The sequence below is a fragment of the Drosophila busckii genome, chromosome X (assembly GCF_011750605.1).
Source record: "Drosophila busckii strain San Diego stock center, stock number 13000-0081.31 chromosome X, ASM1175060v1, whole genome shotgun sequence".
NCBI classification, from domain to species: domain Eukaryota; kingdom Metazoa; phylum Arthropoda; class Insecta; order Diptera; family Drosophilidae; genus Drosophila; species Drosophila busckii.
Genome location: NC_046608.1, coordinates 6,307,618 through 6,331,370, shown reverse-complemented (window position 1 = coordinate 6,331,370; position 23,753 = coordinate 6,307,618). Strand labels below are relative to the sequence as shown.

At 33.1% G+C, this 23,753-nt stretch overlaps 1 protein-coding gene across 1 annotated transcript in view; it reads right to left on the bottom strand.

Moving 5' to 3' along the window:
- LOC108606227 (voltage-dependent calcium channel type A subunit alpha-1) overlaps positions 1-23,753 on the bottom strand; it is a 43,418-nt gene that overhangs the window by 7,635 nt on the left and 12,030 nt on the right. The window contains exons 15-28 of the mRNA XM_033294380.1: positions 21,244-21,387; positions 20,798-20,999; positions 19,040-19,204; positions 18,335-18,445; positions 17,078-17,161; positions 15,124-15,129; positions 12,348-12,350; positions 9,685-9,867; positions 7,956-8,050; positions 6,092-6,373; positions 4,892-5,094; positions 4,609-4,817; positions 3,768-3,779; positions 2,674-2,733 (exon numbers count right to left, since the gene is read on the bottom strand). Of these exons, the coding sequence (XP_033150271.1) occupies positions 2,674-2,733; positions 3,768-3,779; positions 4,609-4,817; positions 4,892-5,094; positions 6,092-6,373; positions 7,956-8,050; positions 9,685-9,867; positions 12,348-12,350; positions 15,124-15,129; positions 17,078-17,161; positions 18,335-18,445; positions 19,040-19,204; positions 20,798-20,999; positions 21,244-21,387 (1,759 nt within the window). The remainder of the gene's footprint in view (positions 1-2,673; positions 2,734-3,767; positions 3,780-4,608; positions 4,818-4,891; positions 5,095-6,091; positions 6,374-7,955; positions 8,051-9,684; positions 9,868-12,347; positions 12,351-15,123; positions 15,130-17,077; positions 17,162-18,334; positions 18,446-19,039; positions 19,205-20,797; positions 21,000-21,243; positions 21,388-23,753) is intronic.

The following is a 23,753-nucleotide window of genomic DNA, read 5'->3' as shown; positions in this document are numbered from 1 at the left end:
CGTTGTTGTTGTTGTTGTTTTGGTTGCAATTGTTGTTTATTTATATTTTTGTATGCTTCACTTTCTTATTTATTTCTTACAATCACTTATTTGTTTATTGAGATTATGTAATTGAACGCATTAGATGTTTTAGTTTGTTGTAATTATTAATTTTTGTTTTTGTTTTGAGTTTCAACATAGAATGGATGTAAAGAATTTGTAGAATAATTGAAAGAAATGTTAAAAGTAGATTTCAGAAAATAAATAAATTATAAAATATATATATAGCATTTTATATATATATAAAGGTATATTATGTTAGGTAATATTTGTTATATATATATATTTTATATATTTACTAGATTTATAAATATATGTATGTATGTACGTTATATATACGGTTTATATATATATAATATATAATGTAAGGGCAATTAGCGTTCAACTGCTGTTTTACGTTTTCAGTTTAACGTTGTAGTTGTTGTTGTTGTTGTTGTTTCTGTATGTGTATGTGTCTATATGTGTGTGTTTATGTGTGTGGGTGTATTTATATCATATCATTTATAAATGCGTATGTGTGTGATGCTTTTGCATTAGGTTTGAGTTGCTTAAAGAGAGAGTTTCGATTGATATATTATGGTAAAAACATGCGCAAACATTTTTACAAAAACTCGCTAGGTTTTGAAGAAGAAATCTAAGAAGTATCGCTACCTATTATTACTAATTATGTTATAAGTATCATACGTAGTTACAGATGTGTGCCAATTTGTTGATTAAAAGAAGTTTGTGGTAGACGCAACAGGTGAATTGTGAATTGTTTAAGTTTAAATGCTAACGCTTGATTTAAAATTTGTAACCGCCGATGTCAGCACAACAGACAGAGAGAGAGAGAGAGAGCGAAGAGAGTGCCTGTTATGCTCTCTTAATTGGTTCGTTTCTGGGCTTAGCTGTTTCACGACTGGTTCGTGTCTGGGCTTAGCTGTCTTACGAGTCTCTCTCGTGACTATCGGCTTGCTACAAATTAGTTTGTTTACAGTTTAATATTTCAATTCATTGTTTATGCATTTACAATATAATATAGCATGTGTATATGTGTAACTATTATGCATTATGTTGCTAAGTGTGTGTGTGTGTATGTGTGTTTATAGGTGTAGCAAAAAGTAATGCATGTAGTGGTAGCTTAGAAGGTTACTAAGTTTTTAGTTTTAGCTTGAGACGTTCACGTTTCGTTTATAGATTTTGTTTTGTTGTTCTTTTTGCATGCTAAGTGATTTCTCATTTTGATTTATTTGTTGTTTAGTTTTTAGTTTTATGCGCCCAACTTATGCGTAAGAGAGACTGTGGCATGCCTATCAGCTTAAAAAATGTTTTAGTCAACTCAACTAACTCAATGATAAATAAAAGACAAAACAAAAAACAAAGTTATATCATTGATATATATGGATGTATACTATATGTATTTATGTGTATTAAATATAGGACATTTGCCACTGTTTTGCATTTTGAGCACAATTTCAACATTTGTTTGTTTGTCTATTTGTTATGTTTGTTATTATTGATATTCATAGAGAGAGTAAGTATAGATTATAATTTATAATGGCATTCTAAACGTTTCATATATACAATATTGGCACTAGTTTAGTTATTTGTTTTTGAAACTATTAGTATTGTATGCCTAAGAAGGGTGCAAAAATTCAGTTCAAAACTGTGCTGTATTCAAAAGTAGTACAATCAAAAAATATATGGTAGTAGTTGTAGTATATAGTATAAGAACGAAAAAAAAGTACCTAAGACTAACGTTCCAGGCGTAGCAAAGCACAAACGTTTGTGTGCGCATACATATTTGCATAACTGTGCAGGCTATAGCTCAGATATGTAGCTCAGATATCGCTTGGTTAGAGGTTAATTTTTGTATAGATTCGAAATCACGCAGTCTGCAGTCTGTTAAACAAACATGTATAGGCTGGATAGTATAAAAGTATGGACAACGACAAGCCGTTGTTGCTCGCTTTTGTTCACTAGTGTAGTGGGATACAGTGAAAACCAGCTAGCACAGTCGGTTCTCACTGTATGTACAAAAATTACAGCCAATTTGTTTCAGTTTTGTTATAATACAAGGATTAAGAACAGAGTTTGCTCAAAGCGCGCTAATTCAAAGCGTGGGGGGGGACTTGAAAGGGGTCTCAAAACGTCTCAAGGACTTGAACGAGGGTTACAAAAAGTAAGAAAGAGAGAGAGAGAGAGAGAGTGTGTGTGTGAAAGAGAGAAATAGAGAAAGCTGTAGTTGTGTGGAGTTTGCTGCTGTGGAAGCTTTAAGCATTGAAAGTATTTCTCATCATACATTCGATGAATGGCGCACTACAAGTAAATTAATCAGTTGGCTGGGCTGGGTGGCATATTAGGCTAGGTGTAAATAAGGGTATGCGATTGCCTACTTTGTATTTATATGTGTGTACGCATTCCTATGCATTAGTATTAGTATTAGTAGTAGCGGTAGTTGTTGTTGTAGTTTATATTATGTACACATGCCGTGTGCTAGCCGAAAGTGTTTTGAGATATTTGCAGACGTTTGTTTTGTATTTTGGTTTTTTTTTATTGATTTTTATTAAATATGGCAAACATGTGTGAAAGAGGAGCTTAAAAAAAGCAAAGCATAATATCAAGCGATAGATATTTAAAGTTTGTTTTATATACCGGCTCCTCGACTGCCGTTGAGCTATATTTACGATCGTCATCATCTTCTGGTTTCTTCCGCTAACATTTGGCCCAACCATCCAACAATAACAAATTGTGTTGTGATGTGACAATTAACAATTTGATCAGTAGTTTGTCAGTGTGTTTATAAAATCGTTTGTTTGTGCATTAACAAGATTAAGAAAATATATATATATATTGAATGTCATTAAATAAACGTTTGCTTTGTTCAAAGACTAAATTGTATACGGTTGGGTGTTATAAGAGGGTTCGGGTCGGGTCGGTCGGATAAGATCAGACAAAGGTTAAAGAAAAACGCGTACAGACTTCGAAGGATGTTACAATTATCAATACTCTAGTCAATATTAACAGTTACTTTGAACATAAAATTTGCAATATAAATACGTAACATTATTATTTATAATTAGCTTAGTTTGGTATTTTGTTAACTACTTGTACCTAAGAACAAACATACAATGGCAAACGTGTTAATCAAATGTTCAACACTTTAATGTTTTAACGCTACCAGTTTAATTAATTCAACTACTTGATTGTATTTTATATTAACTGATCAACTGTTGTTCATACTTGTATAGCATAGCAATAAGGCCAAAGGATGCACCTTAGATATTAGAATCGAGATCGAAATCGAAAGCGAAAGCGAATCTAATCGCATCAATTTGCTAACTTGGCCAATGCTCATCGGTGGTGCATCGCTTTGACTATTTTGTTCAATAGTTTATGTATATACAAATTATGTTGTAAATTTCAACAATATAGAGAGGGCGGCCTCTTAAACTCTTTCCAGCATTTAGACCAATCATGTATTGTATTTCCGAACCGACCTGATCAAGTCTAGCTTAATTTCTTAATATTTTTTTTTGGTTACCATTTTGAAGCAAAGCTTTAATTTGGTTTTGTTTTGTTTTGGAAAAGGTTTAAGCTCTGCTTGGCAAGAGTGTTTATTGTTTTGTAGCTGTTAATTGTGTATTGAGTATGCTATGTATGGGATACATAGATAGATATGTGGCCAACATAAGTTATATACAAATTGTGTGTTTAAACATGAGGTTGCATATAAATGAATTATATACCTCCTTCCAATTCTGCATATTTTGATTCATAGTTATAACGAGAGTATTATTGTGTTGTTGTTGTAAGTAGTAGTAGTAGTTGTTGTTGTTGTTGTTGTACATTTATATTGATTATAAGAGAGAGAGTTCATAGTCAAACAGTTGGTGAAGAGAGAAATTATAGTATTTATTACACATTTATATGAAGTATTAAATTTGTCAAATACTTAAAACAAGTTCTTTATTTTTTTATCAGTGTATTTGCGCTGTGTTCTTCACTTGGATTCGAACTGGAGAGAACACTCTGTAGCTCCAGTTCACCTCCAGCTTAGTTTCAAATCATAATTGCATAACCTTTCATACTGCCTAAGGTGTTTTATTTTTTGTTTTTGTTATATGTTTGTAGTTACATATTTGTATATACAGCAGTGTGTATAGCTTATTGAAGTAGACAAAGACAATGTCTTAAGATCTATGTATAGAGAGACACAGAGAGAGAGAGAGAGAGAGAGAGAGAAAGAGCGGCAACCACAAGATCTGGTGGTGCAAGTGACAGAGAAAAGAACCAAAAACAGAAATCAAAATATTTTAAATAATACAAATACGAGTTGTACATATAAAATCAAACTTATGCCTATATATATATTCCTAGTATAGCTGATTGGCACTTGGAACTTAGTTATGCTTCGATACACACACACACATCCCCTAAGAACCGAATGGTTCAATTCTTAATAGACACACATCAAGATCCTCAATTGCTAAAGCCTAGTTTTGATTTGTTTTTCCTATTATCATTTTTTTTTTTTTTTTGGGATACATTGGTTGTGTTTGAAATATATATGTAGTGTTTCCGACTTACCGGCATGCCTGAATCGATCTGGCCAAATCTGGTATTGCGCCAGGATTCCAATATAAGGAAACCTGCATAGATTTTACCCACTGATAGCTTCCCCTTGTTCAACTGATCGATGGGCGGCACCAGCAAGTTTAGCATTTTCTTTGCCTGCAATGGCCAAATGTTCGTTATGGTTTCCCTGAGCTCCATGTCCGCCTGATCCATCTCCTCAGCTAAACGATGAAGAAGGATAAAAGGTGTATTTGAAAATTTCGTGTGGCCAATGGGTATTAAAAGTCGAACTTACGCGCTCGCATTTTAATGCTTAGATTCTCCCGAATCAAAGCGAACAACGTTGTGGTAAATTGGACTCTCAGCTCATCGTCCAACGGCATATTCATGCGTATCAGTTTCTTGTAGGCCAGTCGATTGGGACACTTGTTACCGAAACCCAACGGCGGATCCATGTTTTTCAGCATATCGTACATTTCGGTATAATGTATTCTACCACTAAGCCCATTACAATAATAATTGGAAATCAAAAGAGAACGACATATAAGCGACTATGAATAAGCAAGCACAACATCAATCACTACACAGAAAGATTTACACATGTAGCTACCCTTCAGTACGGCTGTGATCAATTGGTGTTCTATTGGTGAATATCATGTTGATGAATACACCAATACCATTTCAATCAAACTTTCATATTCTTGGTTGATGTTTTAAAATATAAGAAACATAGCAGGTGTCTGTTGGTAAATTTAATGGTGATTGGTTAATTTCACCAATGTTTTATATGGGCGGTAAGCAAAGAGGTGAGGGATTTTGTTCACTAATGAGCCGTACTGCAGGGTATGCACATAAGTAACTACCCTTCAATACGGCTGGTATCAATTGGTGATTGATTTGTTGGTGAAAATAATAAAGTGATGTGTGTACCAATACTTGACAACGCTAGTACGATCAAACATTCAAATTCTGGGCTGATGTTTTAACAAATAAGAAACATAGCAGGTGTCTGTTGGTGAAATTACTAGTGATTGGTGAATTTCACCAATGTCTTGTATTAGCAGTAACTGTGGTGGGTTATGCTAAGATAATGCTCGCTATTGGTGAAGCTACCAATATGTTCACCAATAAGCCGTACTGTAGGGTAAGCACACGTTAGTAGTTATGTATGGGTGGTGGGTGGCAGGTGGTTGGGTGTTGGATTTGTCAACATTGAGTGATGCTAGCTGCTGCTCTGCGGAAAAGCAACATTTGTGAGAACATTGTGCACATTTCAACGTTGAGTTTATATTATATACTTTGGAATTTAGTATATGACACAAATACGAACAAATAATAATCATTTAATATAGTTGTAGTAGTTGAAGTATTAGATCGTGTGTGTGTTGGTGTTGAGGAAAACTCAAGAAATCATAAATAGCGCAAGACACACATTGAGACATTTAGTTAAACATATAACATATATAATATTGGTGTATATTAAATTGATAATTACGTCGCATTTGGATCATATTCCGCCCATATGCGCACAAATTCGTCTAAGTGATGTGCACCCAAAATACTGGAGTCTCTTGTCAGATAATCGAAATTATCCATGATGACGGCCACGAACAGATTCAACATTAGAAACGAACAAAAGAATATAAATGATACGAAATAGGCGTAGGCAAGCGTCGAGCCGCAATACTCTCCGGCAGCCTTCTCCGCATCGTCGTCGCAGGCCTTGCCCTTGAGGCAGGCCAGCATTATGTTGGGCCACGCCTCGCCCGTTGCACATCTATAGGTTCGGTTCAGCAAGTGGCAGTGGCAGTGGCAGTTGAAGTAGCAGTAGCAGTAGCAGTAGAAAGATCATTTAATAAGGGGCTTGCTTACAATAGAATAGTAAGCAAATTTTTTACATTCTACAATACATATACACTAAGCTATATACATATATATATATATATATTATAAACCTATGATATGCTTAGGCTCTACATTTATATATACTTACAAGCTAGTAAATAATTGAACAATTTATAAAGGTTTAAGTATATACATATGCTAGCAAGGTTATGCGATTTGTTTATAACATGAATTCGAATGAGCAACTAGCATCGACAGGCCGAGGTTTAATACCCTTGCAGACCTTCGAGAGAAATTCGAGAGTTAAAGATATGCTGCATGGGCATGGAACTATACTAAACTAGATTACTGCAAAAATATAAATGCTATTTAACTTAGGTTCGTAGGAATACCATACATCTGCGACATTTGTTAACGTAATCTGCTTATATGCGTAGTATAGGACTGTTAGCTCATCAGTTTATAATTGCAATTAACAATAACAGTGCAACTTGTAAACAAATGGTACTTAGGCAAACTATCATCAGAATTTCAACATACATATGTGTGTGTGTGTGTGTGTACTCTATATATGTATATATATATTAATTAACACATTTAGTCTGAAGGTTTTGTTTTTTTGGAAATGACTTGGAGAGCGAACATGAATTTTGCCTGCGTTTGGAACACGCTCATGTCTAAAACATCGACTCTACAATATACAACATATATGTATGTATGTATTGTATGTTTATCTGTATGTATATTCCGTAACTTTTAAAGCTCAATTGCAAAAGAAAAGATTATATATGTGAATACAATTACATAAGCGCTTGTAACTACAAAAACAAAACAAAACTCTATATACAATTCCGTTTATGTTTATGTACAGATATATTTGCTGCTAAAAAAATAACTCTATATACACATAGTGATTGCTACTCTCAGTCCACTCTGAGACACACACGCACGCACGCACGCACTCACACAGACAGACAAAAATATATAACTAAACATATATATGTAAGGATATAATCAATTAATTGTATGTATATGTAGTTCCTATGGACCTGTAGACGATGAATTTGCCGCTAGCTATTGATTTTGATCACTTTCGAGTCTGACACACAGCTAAGCTGTCTAGGCAACTAGTAGTTGATAGATATATAGATATTTAGATATATTTGTATTATCGTTTATAGCCTAACCTAACATTAACAGTTTACACAGTATATAAGCTATATCCCATTTAAGAGCTTTGTTGTAATTATGTTATTAAAAATTATGCTAATAAAATGCTAAGCTAACGATTTGTAAACAGATCGATATCGATCGATAGATCTGTTCGTTCGATATGTAGTATGTAGTAATAGTTAAACTAAAGGTAGCTTGTATTGAATTTGGGTTTGTTCTAGGTTAGTAGTATAAACTATGTAAAACGAGTAATTATCTTAAGTATTGAAAATTGTAACGTTTGTTATTTGTATTTGTAACTTTTTTTTTTATTTGCAATTTGTGTTTTGCAATTTACATACCTGAAGAGCAACATGACGCCTTGTATAAATGACTGGAAGTTGTTGTGCCTAGTAATAGAATTTTCCACTGTACCTAGTTTGATATTTCCGAATACCTATGCACGATTCAAATATCGGTAAATGATACACAGTAATTAATTAACGTTCAGTTTAAGAGCAAATGAGCACAGCGATTTACAAAATCATTTTATACACAACGCACTCGTAATCGTATATTCCCCAATTATACCCAAAAAAAAGACACCACAGTCAATATACCGAGAGACACTGTACGAGACACCCTGCAAACCCAAGGAACGCAGCAGATACAATACTTAGGCAAAAGTACTACACTAACGATATATGAAAAGTAAAGATTATATGTGAGAAAGATAGTTAGCAGTTAGGTAATAGTTGGGTAGGTAGGTAGGTAGGTTAGGTGTGCTAGGGGATCTATACTTTGGGGGTATATCAAATCATACAAAGCTAGTAAGTTGAGCAATTTATATGTATGTATGTATTAATGAAGGGGGAAATTGTTGTTTGGGGCTGATCTAATATTTAACTTGATTAATAAGGTTATTACAACAAGTAGCTGCGATGTTTTTGTTTTTTTTTTTCAGTGTATTATACATTTGTTTCGATTGAATGCCAAACAAATGCTTACAAATTAAAAGTAATAATGCTTTAGCCAACTGAAAATTAATTAGAAAAGTATTAGCTAACGCGTACTAAATGGTAAACTGCAACAGTATAAAAAACATACAGAAACTAAGTGAGTTTGTCAAATGTAAGAAACTCTTAAGTTTTCAACTGCTTGACAGACAATTTAATGTAATTTAATTTTAGTTAAGTTTAAGTTAATTTACTGTGACTAGAGTACTTGGTATTAATTGTAATGATATATTGATTGGAGCATATATAGTATGTATGTAGTTTTGTAGCAGAACAAGAGTTATAAATGCGTTTTAATAAACTAACCATTGTGTCATTATAAAGTCTAAAGTTACTTTTAGTCTAGCTAGTAGTATATGGTAGTATAACTATGCTGATCTGTTTAGTGCAATCACTAAAGATAAAGATATACATGTACATTATGTATATATAGTACTAAATACATAACTATATTCAGCTTCGTTTACCGAAAGAGCAGCATTATTCCTCCAGAGAATGATTGAAAGTTATTGTGACGATTCAGTTGAGTGTCCGGATCATATTTAATGTTGCCGAATACCTTTTAGTTTATGAAATTACATTACATTATATATATGTAGATAGGGCAAATATCATTTGTTATTTTTCTTATTTTTTTTTTTTTTCTTTTTCAGAAACGTCTCTAAACAAAAGTGGGGGAGGGGAAGTGTTGGCTAAGTACATACATACATATATCAGCACTTTAGATTAGAATGTATAGTAAGGCTAGAAGACTAGAATGTCTGAAACCTATTGTTTCCGCTAAGCCACATGGTAGTTCAACTATTGTTGACTAAAACTAACTATGTTAGAACGCCCCAGTGTGCGTAAAATCAAAAATGAATAGTAAATAAAAACAGTTCTCTAATAATCGCTTGTAAGACTTAAATTGAAACTATTGTCCTAGACGACTTTATGTTTAAAGATTAGAGTATTGCTTCTGCTGTTCCTTTTCCAAAAGGAAGTATTTACCTCTCTTCGTGTTTATTTTTCTCATTTCTTATTTTTTCGTGTGTATAATTTGTATGCAATCTTTGGTTTTTGGCATTCGACTTACCTGCATGCCAATAATGGCGTATATAAAAAATAGCATTGCTATAAGCAAACAAACATATGGGAGTGCTTTAAATGATTGTACAAATGTCCAAAGTAGAATTCGTATGGTATATCCTTGGCGGAGTAACTTAATAAGTCGCGCCGCACGAAACAAACGCAGGAAGCCGACGTTGATTGAGTTCGACTGTAAAATATTATTGGTCAAAGGCGCAAAAACGGGAGAGAGAAGAAGAGAGAAACGGAAAAGAACAGAAATAAAAATTTTGACATTATAGTTATGTGGTCCAAATGGCATGTAAAAATCTCAAGTTGTTATTGGTAGTACGTTAGTGTTAGTAGTAGTAGTAGTAGTAGTAGTAGTAGTTGCAGTTAGTATAAAGTACTAACAATAGTAGTAGTAGTAGTAAGTTGTTTGTGCAGCAGCAGTAGCAGTTAGAGTAAGTAGTAGGCAGTTAGGTAGGTAGTACTAGTACTAACTAGTAGGTAGTATATAATAAAATTACATACATATACATATTGAGTAGTAGCTTTTGGTTTTTGGTTAGTAACGATCGATTCTTAAAAAATAATTTCATTTAATTTTTGGTTTTTTGTTTGCTAATGTAGAAAAAAAATACAAATAATTAAGTTTAGCTATACAATCGACTCGTTTATAATTTACATATGTATATGCAGTATATATAAGTATATTTAGCATATACGTACATAGCTGAATTTTATTATTAACAAAATGCTAAATGATAATGGTGTTATTCGAACAATTTGTATCTTAATTAAATACAACAAATGCAATATGCATAATTAATTTGTTTAATTTGAAAAAAAAAACGTCTATAGAAATGAATTATCGACTGATATAAATATATATATATAGTATATATTATAGTAGGTTTATAAGTTTGGTGTTGGTTTGTAGAGAAGTCTGTTTATGTTAGTGTGTGCGTGTGTTGACTACCACAGCAATACAGCGTAACATGTGCGTTTGTTGTATCCATCAGATACATTAGTTTAGTTGATGCTAATTACAAAACAGTACGAGAAAACGTGTCAAGTGTGTTGGTGGTGGTGGTGGTTGGTACAAAATCTAAACAAAACTTTGACTGATGTCACATCCGTTACGAATACTAAGCTATATGTATGTACGAAATTTGAGAAGGGAGCGCTGGATAAGACTAAAATTATAAAATTAACAATACAAATATATACAAAATACATACACGTGTAGCAGTGTGTATGTGTGTGTGTGTATGTGAGTGTGTAAATCAAAATATACTTATATCATTTAAATGGGTCAGACAGATCTCTAAACAGTCACAGTTATTGTAGTTGCTGCTGTTGTTATTGTTATTGTTATTTGCTGCTGTTGTTGTTAATGTTATAAGGTTAAGGTGCTTTTTTTTCTGTGAGAGACGTTTTAATAACTTTGACCAAAATATTTTACTCATCAGCTGTTGCAGTTTGCACATTGATTACAAATTGTGCATACACATCAAAGTGCCTACGAATATATTTATGTATATACGTTGATACATACATAAATATAGATGTAGGCACATGTGCTAGGGTGGCAACCACTGACTTGAAGACGCAGACCGCCTCGCCGTGGCCTCTACGCTTTTGATATATGTATTACATATGTAGGTAATATACATAGTTGGATAAATACATTAAGTGTTAAGTGGAGTGGAGTTAATATATATATATATATAGAGACAACGAAAAAAAACAACAACAAAAAGCATGCTTCGGCTCTTATGCCGAAGTTCTAATAACCTTGCAGCAAATGCGATTACCGAATACAGCAACGATCCCCAGTTTATATAGAGATACAAGCAATCCAAAGTAAGTTCAGTAAACTCTGCGTTATTCCTAACTAACGTTTAGGAATTATAGACGACACAAGCTGCAAGGCTATAGCACAAATATTTGGCTGAAACGAGTATGTACATATGTATGTATGTATGCATACGAGTATTACAACTAGGCACTGGTGGCTATTACTATTGTAAAGCAGCTATTATTATATGATAGCGTTATTCAGCTAAACTAATCCCGCTCCGAGATCAAATCTAGCTGATACTGTTTACTATATATATATATATATATATATACATTATTTGGAGGAACTCGTTGATCTGCGCATATGCTTTAGGGGTTTGGATCATTTCCTTACTAGCTCGCTAGTGGATACGCTTTATATACAAAGACACGAAAAAAAAAGAGAACGAACGAACGAACGAACAATGTATGAAGCTTTGGCCAGATTCATGATTTATGGGGCACTACGAAAAATGTTTATATAGTAGGTGTTCGAAATGTAAAAAAGAGAGAGAGAGTATGGTTTCGTTAGTTGCCTAGACAAACGAATTAAATGAGCAGCTACTACGTCCATACATACGTTGGGAGTGGGCCAACGTTCTTGAAACTACTGTGGATGTTTCGCATACGAAAAATATATATAGTATGTATATATATTGGAAATATATATAGTAGTAAAACGATTAGCTAAAATGCTAACAAGTTTAACTTTGGTAAAAATAAATTCAAATGTTTTTTTTTGTATGTTTTTGTAGAACGGGGTTAAGAAGGGGTTTTGTTGTATTTTGTAGTATTTGTTTCAAAAAGAAAGAATTATTGAATTTTAGGTAAAGTTTGTTTACTTACATCCTGTTGGAAGTTTAGAAACCATTTTGGATAGAAAGTTTTGTTTTAGGTTTTTTTTTGTTTTTGTTTTTTTTTAAGCAAATCAATGAACACATGTTTCGTTTCATAAACCGCATCGTATGTGTGTTTTTGGTTGGCGGCATATTACAATCGAAAATAGTCGGAATAAATCGGCAGTTAGCGACGACATATGTATATAGTCAGTTGCGTTTTTGGATTCGAATCGAGACAGCAGCCAAAAGGACGAGTTACAAAAATTTATCAACGACAATGAAATGTTTTTGTGATTATTGGTATTTGTTGTTGTAGTAGTAGTAGTAGAAGTTGTAGTTGTTAATATTTTGCAGTGCAGTTGAGGTTAAATTTATTAAAGTATTTGTTTATTTGATTATATAAACATATATATACACACACAGATATTAATACATATATATGTGTGTTGAATTTAATTGTTTAATAGTTTTGTTATTTTATTAGGGTTTTTTGTTAAGACGACGTTGGCGGCGTTTAGATTTTGTCGATTTCAGAAATTTAGGAAAATAAAGAAACGAATAGAGTTGAAAATTAGTAATAATAATTTAGTTGAAGAGCATATAATAGTTTGCTTTCGTTTCTTTAGCAGAAATTTGTGTTTGCTTGTGCATGTGTGTGCGTGTTTATTTGTTATTAGTTATAGTTATTATTTGAGAGCTCTAAAAAGCTTGGAGAGAACTCAAACTGGGCTTGCATTTGGTATACCTGGCGCTATATCTATTTGAATGAATAAGAAAACGGAAAAGTAAACCGAAAACCGAAATGAAATGATGACAAGTGAAACGCACACTTGGTGAACATACCTTTCATTCAGTTCAGAGTTCATCCAATCAAAACAAAATGACAAAGTTCAGAGTTGAAATTGAAAAGTTATCGAAATTGAAAGCCCATCAACTGCGCTCAACAAAAACAATTAGATATTTTACAAGCAAGCATACAACATGCAGAGCTTAACCTTGAAAAAATCAAAATTGTATCTCAATTTTCAGCATACCAAATGCTAACTACATTTTAATATTTTTAGAAAAAGAGAGAGAGAGAGAGACAGAAGACAGAGAGAGAGAAAGAAAGAGAGTGTGTTTTTTTGGGGGGGGGGGGGAGGGGGGGTTCGCATCGCCGTTCTTGCTGAGGAGTAAGTAAAAGTAGAAGCGTTCACTAAGTGGCTACAAAACTTTGGTGGCAATCTTGGTGGTGAAGAAGACAAAACAAACTTGTGTGGAGTGCTGATTTTTTGAGAAATTAGAGAACTAATCAAGCTGCTGACAGTGGCGATCATAGACTAGCAGAAATACTATGCATATCAATATCAATATCAATTTAATTTAATTATGTTAGGTAGCCTGTCAGCATTGAATACTAAATGTATCTCATGCGAAAAAGATAAGTCATACTATAAGTATATACAGTTGAGAGCTTGGAAAATCTGCATAGGCATAGTCTGCGGAAAACTGTTGTTGTTCTTGTTATTGTTGTTGTTGTCACTTTAGAGAACTTAGTTTGTGAGTTGAGAGTTTCTTTTTATGGGAACCATACTTACATTTATCGCCTGTCAGCTAAACACACTTACAATACTTTGTTGTTAAAAGAGTTGAGAGTTGTTAGAGCTACAGAACTTACAGAGCAGAGCTTGGCTGCAATTTGCTACATTAGTAGTAAGCTTCCAAATTTACAAATAACTTAAGTTTACTGAAAGCCATGCGCAGTAGTTAATCGACAGTTATAGTACGATAGTTAGTATTAACTCGAAAAGCATATTAAACCAGCAGCAGCAGTTGAGCACGTGTGACATACAAATTCATAAAATGTACATATGTTCATATATACATAGGCACAGAGTTAGTCAAGCGTTGAGCGTTGGAATCTTAGTAGTTAGAGCCGAGCAGGAATTGCAACATATGCGCGCTTTACTTAATCAATATATTTATTTGTTTACTTAAGTCTAACTTTGTGTTTTTAGTTGTTGAAGTGCGTGTGTGTGATTCATGCAAAGCTTTTGGTAAAGAGTAGGCAGCTGATTGGTTAAAGCTTCACTATGCCGAGCATGAGAGCGTTTCTCTTGCGTATGATATTCACCACACTCATGCTCACCACAGCTTCAACTCTACTCTCACAATTAACTGCATACTTCTTGGCAATGAGTTAATTAAGTTTAGCTGTGCACGCTTTTGTGTTTTATGTTGTTACCCAATCAAAGGCTGTTTGATGCAAACAAATTTTACTACACGCAACTTTATACAAGAGACAGACAGAGAGAGAGAGAGAGAGAAAGAGGTAGACATAGAGAGCTAGAATTACAATCGCTTTATTGTGTGTGTGTGTGCTAGGCAACAGAAAAACTAAAACTCACGACGACAGTATCTCTCAAAACAAAACCATAAATCAGAGTCAAGAAGAAGAAGTAGAGGAAAGAGTAAAGAGTAGTAGCAGTAGCAAATAGTAGTAGAACTAAGAGCAAAAAAGTATGTAATCTTCCTACGAAATTTGTGTTGAAATTTGTTAGTGGCAGCTATGTAAAGCAAAATCAATAGGGAACTAAAAAGAACTTGTACATTGAAGAATAAGCGTATTAAAGGTGAAAGGTGGTGGCATAAAAGCGGTGAAAGCGGAATCTAACATTATAATTTTTGCTTCTTTAGTTCATATTAGAATTTAGTTAATAAATGCAAAAGAAATGTTATATCTTTTTTAAATTTTTCCTTTCTTTTTTTTTTTTTAGTTAGTGTAGATTGTGTTTTGTACTTACATCGTGCTGTTGGTGGTGTTGATATATTTGTTGTAGATATGTCGATGTTGTTGTAGATGAGACATATATATATATATATATAAGTACATATATATATATATATGTATGCATATGTATGCGCACATTTATGTGTATTGGATGTAACGAGCACGCATATACACACACACACACACACACACACACATTGGCCAGGCACATACACATGCATAATTTGTTTGTTGTGAATGACAACATAGGTTTGGAATACAATTTTGTTATAGTTTTTTTTTTGTTTTTGATTTTGTTAGTTACATAAAATTTGTTTTGGGATTTGTTGATTCGGTGAATTGTATTTTGGTTTGTTGTTGTTGTTGTAGTAGTTGTTGTTGTTGTACAAGTTGTGATTGTGATGAACGAATTGATTGCAATTGGCATTATAAAATACATTGTATATAGTATAGTTGTGATTTTTTAAATAGTATATTATATATTGGAGTTTGTTTTAAAAATAGATTGTATTTTTTTTTTGGGTTTGGTTACGGTTTTTTTTTTTTTTGTATTTAGTGTTGATGATTGGCGTGAATTCCGATCGGCCAATTATCGGTAGGGAAGTTGGTTGCAATTGGTAGGTATAACGGTATATATATACACATATGTGCATTTGCATATACATATGTATATATACAGAGGTGTATACATGTGAGATTTGCAATTGCAAGTGTTCGTTTTATATATAAGATATATATATATATATATGATTATTTACACATAAACATATGTGCAGAGTGTGGAATATGTTTTGATTGCGAGAGTGTTTCATATTTGATTATATATTTATATATTTGTTTTTGCATTCATCATATATTTGGTTATAGTTTTATATATATATTTTTTTTTTCGTTTTTGATTCGGATTGGATTTTTTCCCGATTTTGAGACCACATTTCGTATTTGGTAATCGTTTTCGTACACAAATAAATATGAAAAAGGAAATTAAAAAGAAATATGATTATTAATTTCTGTATTTTGTGAGGCTTTAAGAAATAGTTTGTGTGTTTTTGCTTGTTATTTCTTGTGTAGTTATTTCATCGTGTGTAGAGTGTAAACGCGTAATAATAAAAATAAATGCAAATATATTATGTGAGTAACAAAAAGAACTTCTTGTGTGTTTGGTGGCCTAAACCCGGTTTGCGATACATTTTCAGGTGTATGTGTGTATAGGTGTGTATATAGTATTTTCTTATGTATGTGTGTGTAGCTATAGTTTATATGTACCTTGGGTTTAAACACATTCAGAAGCTTGCTAAAAAGCTGCTCGAAAAAGCTTCCAAAAACGTGCTTAGATTTAGATTTATGTATAATATATAGCAAGTCTTCTAGGCCTCACCCGAAGTGAGAGACCCGAAACCCAAATGCCCTAAACACCCGGCCCCAATAAAGTCTGTATAAAGTATATATAGTTATAGTATAGTTATGTGCATACAGCTGTGCTGGCATCTGTGCTACAGATGTTCCATTTTCATTTGCGTTTACGAAAACCCCTTGATTATGTTATAAAGTAAGTATTCTCTAGTAGAACATACATACATATGTAAATATACGAAATAACTCTTAAAAATAGTTAATATCGGTCATAAACTACTCTACGAGTAGCATTCCCAATGATGTGCCTAGCTTAATCGATTGCCGATATATCGATCGATCGACATTGATGGCTGTTTAACTTTCTGTTGGGGTTCACCTAGACGTCGGTAGTGTGATTTGTTTATGTATTTGTGTGTCAGTTTTCATTTGTGTGTGTGTGTGTGGGTGTTGTTATTGTTAGCATATTGTTTTCATTTTAAGATATTTGTTATAACATATATTCTTTGCTTGTCTTGCATAACAGCCTACAGTAACCGAACACAACACAATAATATATGTAGGTAGGTAGGTAGGTAGGTACGTGGGTGAGAGTTTGTTTATCGGATAATTACCCCAAATTCCATCCAAAGCGCGTCCACAATACTGCCCAATACGGTAATCAGATCGAATATATTCCATGGATCTTTGAAAAAGTTCTATAACACATAAATAAGCATTGATTATTCGAATGAACATTTAAAGTATTCACGTCATATGTAAGAGCGTTTACATTATATTCTTAGTCTACAATACGCTGAAATTTACAATGTTAGGTCACAGTACAGAGGGTATAATATTAATACTTTCATTTGCTAGCGAGCAAACATTTAACACTGTCTTGTTACCTACCGTACATCCGAAGGCAATTATTTTCAGTATTGTCTCCATTAAGAAGAAAAAGGTGAATATCTGATTCATATCAACGAAGTCGGTCGGTGCTTTATGAAACTATAAAATGAGAACACGAAGAGAATACGTTTGGGGAGGGCAAACGGAGGTTAATTTTGAGATGATTCATGACACATACAAACATACATATATAACCAAATAACATAATTAGGTATGTGACACTCAGTGGCGTATCCGGTAGTTTATTTGTTAATGTACTTGTAGTCACGAGAATAAACACGTGTATAGCTTATGGCCTAACCTTCAACTTGAACTGAACTGAACTGAAATGAACTGTAAGCAAACTACAACAAATATGAACCTATTTCCAAAACTCAAAAGAACAACTGAAATTTATATGAAAAAAAACACGAATTTAAATGAAATAAAACAAACAAAATGTACAATCACACAGACGACAACAATTGGCATAGGATGCATAACTTTAAAGATTTTCTAGGAACGCATACAACTGGCAGCAGTGATGTTAGGAGCTACTATTTATGAAGATATCGATACTATCGATAGATAGTGATATCAGTGATATCGAAGCAACAAAAGCTGTAACATGACAACACGAACACATACACAAATATATGGAAATTAACTGATTAGTGAGGACTTTAATTTATAATATCTGTATAATTTAAATTTTACTCACCACTCTCTTGCTCTTTCACTTTTGTTAACTTAAACAGTTTCATAACAGATTTTATAGCATGCAATTAGCTTAATAACATTGTAAATTTCAGCATATTTATAAAATCGGGACTGCATATTGCCCGCAAATGATATGAGTATAGTATAAATACATACAAGTGTTATAAAGACGGGGGGGGAGAGACAGATTATGAACACATTTGACAAGGTTCATAATCGCAAACACTTTCATTATATATATGTATGTAGGTTTATAGAATACAGAGAGAGATAGAGCTTACCTTGACACCAAATCCAATTATCTTGAGCACAGTTTCAACACTGAACATGCCTGTGAATCCCATGTTGATATATTTGAGTGACTTTTCATATATTTCACTTTGATTATGATACTGTTAGGACGTTAACGTTTATTTATAATTAGTTTAAGTTCACTTATAAAACGAGACTGAAAAGTATATGTATTTTTTAAATTGTTTGCAACTGTGTGTGTGAGAATTCCCTTTGAGTCAAGCATGCAGCATAGATATATTTATAAATACAAACCTATGTGGGTAACGTGTTGTGTGTTTTTGTTTATTTGTGGCAAATCTTACATATTTTTCTTTGAAACGAAATCATAATAATCGTAATAGAAAGATAGTCATGCTGGTTACGCAGTAACAAATTTAAAATATGAATTTTTCGAATGGCTTATATACAATACACAACATTGATCTTTACATGTCTAATGCTGATTAGTATAGTATTAAATTTAGAAAAATTACATTGTGTAGTATAAGCCGCAACAAGTTAATCGAATTAAACGCAAATTTAAATCGTAATCAAGTCAAATTATAAATAGAATAATTTTCAAACTGCTTCTAAATATGTATGGTATTTATTTATGTATGTGTTGTATTTTTGTATGTTGACCCAAAACTCAAAAATCAATTAAATAAACTTAGTTTTTCCAGTATTATTATGGAATTCAATATACAATATACCTTCATCATCAATAGCAGCGTATTGAACACGATCAGCATCATTATGAAGTACTCAAATGGCGTGGATACCACAATGCGCCACACTTTGTATTTGAAAGTGTTGCGATTCTTGGGCATATAACGCTCAAGGGGTCGAGCTCCGATTGTAAAATCAATGCAGGATTTCTGCGATAGAGAAGAACAATAAATTCACATGTTAATAATTATGTAAAGATTATAATTTTTTGTTTGTTAGCATTTTAAGTGTGTGTGCACTACACAACTACAATAAGTTTTGCTTTTAAATATATATAGAGCTATATGCACTAACATTCTAGTTTATACTAACTTTATGCGCATAATAAAATTAAAGAAGCAAAGTATATAAAGTTTAATGAAAGTATTAATATAGTGTGAGCCCCATTCGGGAACACCACAGAAATCACTAGTGAACTGTAATTCCGCTGAAAACATTTCCGAGGTGCCACAAAAAACTCCGAGTGATTTTCTCTCGTGGAATGTTCGGTCTGTGTCACAGCGGAATGAAATTGAAGTGAAATTCAAGCGGAAGTGATTTCTATGCTGTCAGGCGCGCACTATATAAATTTGTGATTTTGTTTGTAACACTAAAATTAATCAGAAATCTCATGCCAATAGGTGTTCTAGAACTGAAATCATTTCAACTGAAGATTGTTTGCATTTTTTGTTTGTTTTTTTTTTTTTGTTTTAGTGCCAAGGTATTATTTGTTACCGCCTGTTAGGGGGTTAAAGGGGTTTTCAAATTGTTTGATTTGACAGTGCCGATATCTATTGAAATAATATACATATTTAATTCAATATTTACTAGTAATATATTATACTTGTTAAGAAATATTGAAAAGTGGTATACATATTACATATGTAGTAGATAGGTAGGTAGGTAGATAGGTAAGTAAGTAAGAATAAATCGTTTACGAGTACTACAAGTACAAGTATATACATATGTATGGCTGCTATATGGGTATCCATTGGTATACTTACAGTAATAAATGAGGTGTTTGGCACAGCAGGGGAGTTAAGTTGGACAACAACGGCGACTTGACGATACCAATCGTTAAATATTCAATTGAATGAATATTTAAGGACGATCGTGAATTAAGTATTTGGCAAAAAATCTCTACTTTCCGGTAAATGTTCAAACTTTATATCAAAAAAGTATGGCTAATGGGGTTTACTAAGTATGTATGTATATATGTACAGGCAAGGAAGTCGACTTCGATTTCGACTTCGAAATTGATCACATGATCACAAAAACTAGACTAGGTAAGTTTCCGGGATGGCATGGAATTGTGGTCTACTATTTGTAGTACTAAATATATATACTATATATATATATATGGGCACTAGTACTATAACTGGCACATGATTTGTAATGAGCTGTAATGCGACTGTGTGTGTCGCATTTAAAGCCTGTATCGCGGAATAGCACTAAGTATAGTAGCTTAGAGGTTAGTTAGAGTTAGAGTAAGAGGAATATGTTTTGTATATAGTAGTAAGTAAGTAGAAAGCGTAATATGTGTGTACATTTACGTGCAGTTAGAAAATGTTTTGAGTTAACAACTATCGATTTTTACGAGTACAACGAGTACAACAAGTACATTACACACGAACACACACATATATGTATATATGTATTATACTATATAAGCATTGTTTTGGTTTTAGAGTTAGTTTAGGATTTGTATTTTTTGGTTTTTCATATTGTTTTTTGTTGTATTTTTGGAAAATAGTGAGGCTCACCTGATTTTTGTCAATTTCACCATCTTGCAATTCAGCTTCGCCTTGCTCTTGAAATGTTATGATAATCAAGGCCACGAATATGTTGACGAAGAAGAATGGAAATACAATAAAATATACAATATAAAAGATGGACATTTCGATCCGGAAATTTTGGATTGGACCCCTATCTTCATAAGTGGCAGCCATTGAGTGTTGCAAGACCCTATTATTCGATTTGAGTGACGATTACCAAATCACACGGCACACGGCACAAGTAAAATAGACAAATAAACAAAGTACACAATTCATTATAGATGATTCGCAAGGGTTTACACGCTACAGTATAAAGTATAAAGATATTTGTATGCTCAGAGTGGCGTACAGTCAGAGAATGTGTGTGTGTGTGTGTGTGAGAGAGAGAGGAGAAAGTAAGAGAAATTAGTACAACATCAAAGCAATTATCTTACTGTGGCCATCCCTCGCCGGTCTGCACTGCGAACAGCGTCAACATGGCGGCAGCAACATTGTCGTAGTGAAAGCTACGTGGCATCCACACTCGCATCTCCTGTTTGGGCAGCAGTTCGTCTTCCTCGTATTTGAAATACGAGCCCCTTTTGTTGGTAGCATTTTGTGTTTGGTTTTTTTTTTTTTTTTTTTTTTAAGTATTGTTGTAGTTGTAGTTGTTGTTGTTGTTGTTGATGTTTGGGATTTGATCATTTTTACATTTTCGATTATTCGTTGTGGCATTATTATTGAAATTCATTATAAAATGTAAAAAGCAAGTTTGGTATACAACAGAAAGCATTACAGAATCTAAACCCAAAATTATCAAATTACAATATGATATGAATTCATAGTCAGAACTGAAAAAGTAATGAAAATAAGATTAATTTCGATATTCGCTTAGATGCTGCAGAATTTTGCTTTTCTTGCTTAAGTTGTAGTAGTAGTAGTAGTATTAGTAGTGGAGTATGTACGTAGTATGGAGTTGAAGAGTATGCATAGATATAAACAACAGTAAAGAGTAGCTATAAAAGACGTATTGCTGTCAAAATTGCACATGTATGTATATATGTGTGTGCGTGTGTGTGTGGTATGCATGTATATGAATGAAAATTGTGTGTATGTATGTGGGTGTGTCTGCATTTGTATTTGGTACGAGTATTTTAATTTGTCTAACTTGAACGCAGTTCGACACAAATCAACACTGTACATGAAATCAGAAGGCGTACAAATAAAGAAATGTTCGAAAACCAACGGAAAATAAGTTATGCGAGTATGTAAAGTTACATTTACAAACAAACACATCGAGCAGCGAGTAGTATCAAGAAAAGTATCAACGAGTAACGAGTAGCTTAGCGCCTGACACAGACACAGAGATAGAGAGAGAGAGTTGCATTCCTGCTGCGGTGTATGAGAGAGAGAGAGAGAGAAAGAGTGTTTTGAAAGCGGTTCACAAGCGAAGGCGTGAGAGCGTGTGTGTGTGTGTGTTGGGTTCTCTTCGGTTTAGTTCGGCTGGTTGTTCGTTCGGCGATGTGTAACAAGGCAGCTGCGCTCAAAAGCTCAATTCAAAACAAGTGGAAAATGCTAGCAGTGAATGTCTTGATAGAGCGAGAGAGAGAGCGAGATTGTCGTGTAGATCTCTTTAGTAATTTGTGTGGGAGAATTAAGCATAGCCGTACAAAAAAGGAAGTCTCTCGTGTATGTATTGTAGGTATGTATAGATGCGCAATGTACGTGTACATATGTGTAGGTATTTTGGTAATAAATTTGAATTCATTTCAATTAGGTTTAGGATTGGATTGGTGGGCCACACAGTTATTGCATACGAAGGCCAAACAGTTAAAACAAAAAGATACTCCAAATACAGTTAGATGCATACATAGAGTCCTAGATTCTATGCTTGGCTATGAGTATCTTACATTGTTTTTCACTTCTCTATACGATGAGTGTAAGCTACGCGCTTGTTACACTCTCGTCTCAAGTGCAAACGAATTCGGATTCGGATTTGGATTCGAGTTTGATATCGATTACAAAATAGTACGTAAGTGTTGCCAATCATTTAAACACATATTGGAATAAAAATGCATAACGAAATGCTAATTAGTATACTAATCACCAAATTAGTTAAACGGCTAACGACTATCAACATAATTAGACAACAACTTAAATTATGATGGACATTTAATACAGTTTCGTCTCTTCCGCTTCTTACTCTTATACTTCATTAGTTTTTAATTTATGCACAGCACATGGCTGTAGTTTGGCCAAAAGTTTAAAGAGCTACAACTGAAACTAAGTTGGCAACTGCCCTGGTTTCTATAAAGTGCACGCGTGTACAGGCTTATTAAGAAATCTTCTGGTAGTAATATGGACTCTTTGGTATTGCAAAATACCCAATTGATAAAAAGTAAATGAAACATTTAATGTACATGCTAACCGCGATCGACAATCGACAATTGTTAATTGATGGTTTTGGTTTGTTTTGCTTTTTTCTTTTTTTTCGTTCATTTTGGTTATTTTGATGCATTAGACAACAATAGATATATAAAGATACATTGATATTATAGTCAATGAATAACAAATGTTAACTAGAACATAAATTGAAGAAAACTAGAAAGGTTTTTTAGTTTGGTATTTCATGTAGTTTCGCATTTCATTTCTAAGCTATACGATTCATTTTTTTACGCACATATATGGATGTTGTTGATTAAAGCGTTTGGTTCACTATTTGGTTAGTATATATATTTTTTTTTGATTATTGATTTAAAAATAAATTGTTATTAGGGTTTTCTCTTCAATCCTTTAATTTAACGTTTTTTTCTTTTTTTTTTGTATTTGTTTTTGGCCCGTTTACTCGCATGATTGTTGGTAACGAATCAGGCAAGAAAATCTGGGCAAGAAACTATAAAATGCTACTCTTACATTCTGTAAAATCAGTGCACCTTTTTTGTTTTCTTAAAAACAAAACTGGAAA